The sequence below is a fragment of the Pygocentrus nattereri genome, chromosome 5, assembly GCF_015220715.1.
Source record: "Pygocentrus nattereri isolate fPygNat1 chromosome 5, fPygNat1.pri, whole genome shotgun sequence".
Lineage (NCBI taxonomy): Eukaryota > Metazoa > Chordata > Actinopteri > Characiformes > Serrasalmidae > Pygocentrus > Pygocentrus nattereri.
The window spans coordinates 30,660,920-30,665,919 of record NC_051215.1 but is presented as its reverse complement, the minus strand read 5'-3'; the positions used below and the strand labels follow the sequence as shown (position 1 = coordinate 30,665,919).

Here is a 5,000-nt window from a genome sequence, read left to right as displayed (position 1 = left end):
CAGAGAGGTTTTGTAACATCTCATGCCCAACGTTTAACAGGCTCTCCGCCCCCTTTCAAAAGAACACACTATCTCCAGCACTAATGTCCTTGTTAAAATGCTAGATAAATTCCCACAATGAAGAATGTGGAAAGAGTCGGCTTCCATCCAGGCGACAATTATGTTTTGAGCGCATACTAAGCGATGTTTCTCGCAGGCCTCCTCCTCTTGCCCTCCTGCCATCTGCTTGGAAACAGATATTTGCTCACTATAGTCTACTAAGAGGTCCATTGACCTTCTGTAAGGAAGCCATGCCGAAACTAAAAGCACTGCGCTTTTTAGACAAGATCGACTGCTCCTGCTGCAGGGGATGTACATGGCAGTGCGGTGTCCACTGTAGAGGCTGGGAGTGTAGGTGACACCACTTGTTGCATGAATTCACTTATTGTTGAACATTGATTTCAGTTCAGTGGACAATCAAATTCAGTTGTTTATAATCCTGTGACTAAAGACGGGAGGATGACCTGCAATGAAAACTACAATTAACGCGTTTCAGTTTCAGTTTAGCCTCTTCTCTGCGCTGCAAAGCGTTTATATTGTTTTTTTATTATTATTTACTTAAAGAAATAAGAGAAGAAAAGAAAGGAAAGATTAGAGAAGAGAAGGAGGAAAAAAGAGAAGAAAAGAAAAGAGAAAGGAAGAGTACAACAAAGAAAAGACGAGAAGAAATGAGATGAAAAGAGAAGAAAGGAGAACAGAAGAGTAAAGAAAAGAAAATTAGAGAAGAGAAGAAGAGAAAAGAGGAGAAAAGCGAGGAGAAGAAAAAGAGAGAAGAGAAGAGTAGCAAAGCGAATGGAAGAGAAGAAAAGCGAAGAAAGAGATGAGGAGTAAAAGAGAAGAGAAGACGAGAAAAGAAAAGAGAAGAGAAGAGGAGAGAAGAGGAGAAAAGCGAAGAGAAGAAAAAAGAGAGAAGAGGAGCAAAGAGAAGAGAACCAAAACGAAGAGAAGGGAGAAGAGGAGAGAAGAGAAGAGAAGAGGATAAAAGAGAAGAGAAGAGGAGAGAAGAGAATCAAAACGAAGAGAAGAGAGAAGAAGAGAAGAGAAGAGAAGAGAAGAGAAGAGAAGAGAAGAGAAGAGAAGAGAAGAGAAGAGAAGAGAAGAGAAGAGAAGATCTTAATTCAGTTCACACAGCGCCTCTGCTTTGCTGTCAGGTTAAGTGTATCTCGTTAACCGCGAATAACAGGTAACATTACTCCGCAGCGCCGCACTGAGTCCGACCCTGTTTTTTGGTAATGAGACTGGAACGCGGGAAACATCAAGCGAAGGATTGCAGGACAGACTGTTTATAAATCGCCATAATTACCATGATGTAATTAATCAAAAAAGCCATACAGCCGCCCACAAATGAACCAGCTAATTATCCAATCATAGCCGATTGTTGTTTTGAAAGTAGGATCGGTGTCGTGAATCTCCAACACCGCGGTCATTTTCATCAAACAGAGTAAGTGACTGCTGACCCTCAGCGCGCGCAAACCAGACCTGATCTGCAGGCTCCTGGACTTTAATGAATGAAGTCTCGTGCGCTCCCTGCGTCACTCCCTCTGGCTGTAATGTATAATTAGGAATGTTACAACTCAGAAGGAGCGATTATCAGATTAATTCCTAATCCACTGTTTGCTTCCTGGTGCATGATTATATGAATATGAGATTTAAAAAAAAATCTCAAATATCTTTCCGAGAAATCTGGCAAATATATGTGGAGAAAAAAACCCAACAGGTCTGGATTAGCATTCTGAATCTGTAACAGGCATGAAGGTAAAACTCACTGAACCTGCGCATTATTTTCAACTTGCATAACAAACTAATTGTACTATATTTATAGTCAGAAGCAAAAGTTTGGGCATCCCAAATGACACGTTTTCTTTTGTCGATTATAAGTCTAGAACACACTTCTTTACATTTGCATGCACGACTATTATTTGTTTGCTAAATTTAACACATTGGAAATACAGAAAACATAATAAACATAAAATGTGATCTGTGCAAAAGTTATGGCACAGTTTGTTTTATGTTTACTCCAATGTGTTAAGCTCAGCAAATGAACTGTAACTCAGCACTAACTTTTGCAGACATGTGCCATAAAGTGTCTTCTGTGTAAAGGATGTTATTAACTTATTTTTTCCTAGAAAATGAACCAACAATTATTTTGACTATCATAACTATCATAAAGCCCTACTTCCCCCCCTTTCTCTGGATAGATCGCTGATAATTTGGCCACAGAGAGCATAACCGAAAACTATAGCTTATTCTAGCTCACGTTTGGCTGATGACTTGGACGGAATCGCCATAGGCTGATTTACAATGTCAGAGACGAGCAGCTGAACACGTGTAAATGTGTTGCGGCCTGCCTGCGGTGTTATTAGACGTAAAGCATTCAACACGCACAACAACACAATGCAAACACGTACTTGGCTCAATAAATGCACTTTAGCTTTTATTGGAAAGGCTATATGAAACTATGGTGTGATCGAGCTTATATTTTATTATTTATTCTCGCAAAGTTTACATGCAGTCGCTTTCCAAAAAAAAATTACAAATGAAAAAAAAAGAAGAGATCATTTTAATAACCGCGGCGCTTGTAATAAAAACACTTCATAAGACGGCACCCCATCAAAATGCAACTTACTATGGCCTTTAAAAAAGAAAACAAGAGAGAAAATAACATGTAAACAAATACGGCTGAGAGGTTAACGGATCTACTGAAATCTCTAAAGTAACGACGTCGATAAGAAGAATTAAGACCCTTTTAGTTCTGTGGCTTTGAACAACAGACTTACATTCTAGAAAAATACCTTATCGAGGACGTTTTCATTGGCTTTGCGCGTAGACCCTTCCAAAATAACATCCACGACTTACTCTGTTACTCTGTTCAATACCTTCTCTCTTTCTCTTTTCTGCTTTTTTTTTCGCTTTGTCAAGCGCTCCACAAAAGTCTGGAGGTGTTGTGCAGTCGTCCTCGTACAGGCGTCCTTTATTCATCATTTTTCAAACGGGCTCCACGTGAGCATTTCTTTGTTGTTGTTATTGTTGGAGTTCTTTTAAGAACCAAGATCGACCAAGTTTGACGACATGGGGTTCAGTATGTTGTCATGTAAGGCGTGGTGGTGGTGCACGGAGTCCACGCTGGCCACGGGAACGGCGCTAGGCGCAGGCGGAGGCGCCAGGCCGTGCAGGGACTGTAGGCCAGGACCGGACGTGAGCAGCAGCGCGGGGCTGGATGACGTGTGATCCGGGGTGCCAGATGGAGTTTTGTCGTCGTCCGAGCTCCCCAAAAGAGTCTTATTTCCGTTCATGGACGTGGCCAGCGGCTTGTGGCTGTTCGTGTTGGAGTTCTCGTTGTTCTCCCTGCGAGACAAGAAATAATGGAGGCCATCAGAACTACATCTGGCAGCCGTAACTGAAAGCACAGGAGAGAAATCGCACTGAGTCGCACTGGTGCCGTGAACACACGGCGTCTCTCCAGGAAAGAAGGACGTGTAAAGGAATGGGGCACGAAGCGAAGGGGAGGTTAGCTTGTGTGGGAGCCACATTAAAGCCTGTATTTAGCCCGCGGCTATTACGCAAGGCCTTCTGTGGCGCTGCTTTCTTTGAAAAGGTTTCATAAATCTGCCGCTGTACAGCTCAGACATGGCACTGCCTCGGCTGCTCGGCTTTAAGTTTCAGTTTTTTTGTCTTTTTTTTTAAAGGAAACACGCAGGAGGGCCGTACAGTTTACATACAAATTGATAAGCGCTGATTGAAATTATAATGCAGGGAATGTATGAGGGACATAAAGGATGCAGTGAAATGCCACGCAAATGTAGTGTTACACGTGCAGCAATGCAGAGCGAAAACAAAGCCGCCTGTTTACGAGTCGATCCAACAGCAATGGCGATTAAATAAAGATAAGCCAGGCCCTGCTGATTTCAATCTACCCATTAATGTCCATAGGTGCGTATTTAACTCAGCCTCAACATATAGACAGTGCATTCAAACTCGTTGCATGAATGCCATAATTACCCTTATCAGAACAGAGCTCGCAAGGCCTTTAGGTCACCTGTAGGACCTGCTCTATACGCTGTGATCTGACGCTCAGTTGCGATCAGTTTGCGGAGGAAAACTGCGCTATTAAACAAAAAAGCGTCAGTCTATAAAAGCAGTTCATGCACTTTAGGACTATTGCAGCCTTACTAATTTGGAAATAAAACACACTTTAATTTAATACTCAGTAGTCAAACCTTGAAAAAATTTGGTTAAATATGGCTCGGTTAAAAATGATCTCGATTCTTTTGAGGCAGATGACAAGTTATAGAGCCACTGTAACAGTGTAATAACAAGACTTCAGCGATATAATAAATATTTGGAAATATTACTACTACTAAAAACAATCCTTTCTCTTGAAGTGGATGAAGTTATAGAGCCACTGTAACAAGGTAATAATAAAATTTCAGCCATGTGATAAAAAAATATTGTAATAATAATAATGATAATAATAATAATCTCTTCAATTTCTATTGAAGTGGTTGAAGTTATAAAGCCACTGTAACAGCGTAATAACAATACTTCAACCGTGCAATAAATAATCTGTAATAATAATAGTAATAATAGTAATAGGTACTTACGTATGACAGCCGTTATGGTCTAATGACAGAAAACTAAAAAGTGAGCATTTTATTGACCGCGTAACCTCATCTGTTAGTGTTTTGCAATCGATATGTTGTAATAAATGAGTATGAAAGTAACCGCTCTGGGTGTGACGTCAGCTTCTACTTTTCTACTTTTCACATCTGATCTCATTAGAGCCTTTACTCTCCAAATTCCGCCAAACCCCTTTACTTTCAGTGAAAAGTGAAACAGCTCGCGTTCTCTCTCTCTCGCTGTACCTTTCTTTGGCCTCCGCCGCTCTGTCGCGCTGCCTCCGGTTCTTGAACCAGTTGCTGACCTGCGTGGTGGTGAGCCCCGTGGCCTCGGCCAGCTCGCGC

General features: G+C 41.4%; 1 protein-coding gene across 1 annotated transcript in view; it reads right to left on the bottom strand.

The window, feature by feature from the left end:
- Positions 1 to 2,447: 2,447 nt before the first annotated feature.
- The window catches only part of six2a (SIX homeobox 2a), a 3,422-nt gene continuing 869 nt past the window's right edge, over positions 2,448 to 5,000 (bottom strand). The window contains exons 1-2 of the mRNA XM_017690407.2: positions 4,902 to 5,000; positions 2,448 to 3,384 (exon numbers count right to left, since the gene is read on the bottom strand). The exon at positions 4,902 to 5,000 is cut by the window's right edge and continues 869 nt beyond it. Of these exons, the coding sequence (XP_017545896.1) occupies positions 3,078 to 3,384; positions 4,902 to 5,000 (406 nt within the window). The 3' untranslated portion in view covers positions 2,448 to 3,077. The remainder of the gene's footprint in view (positions 3,385 to 4,901) is intronic.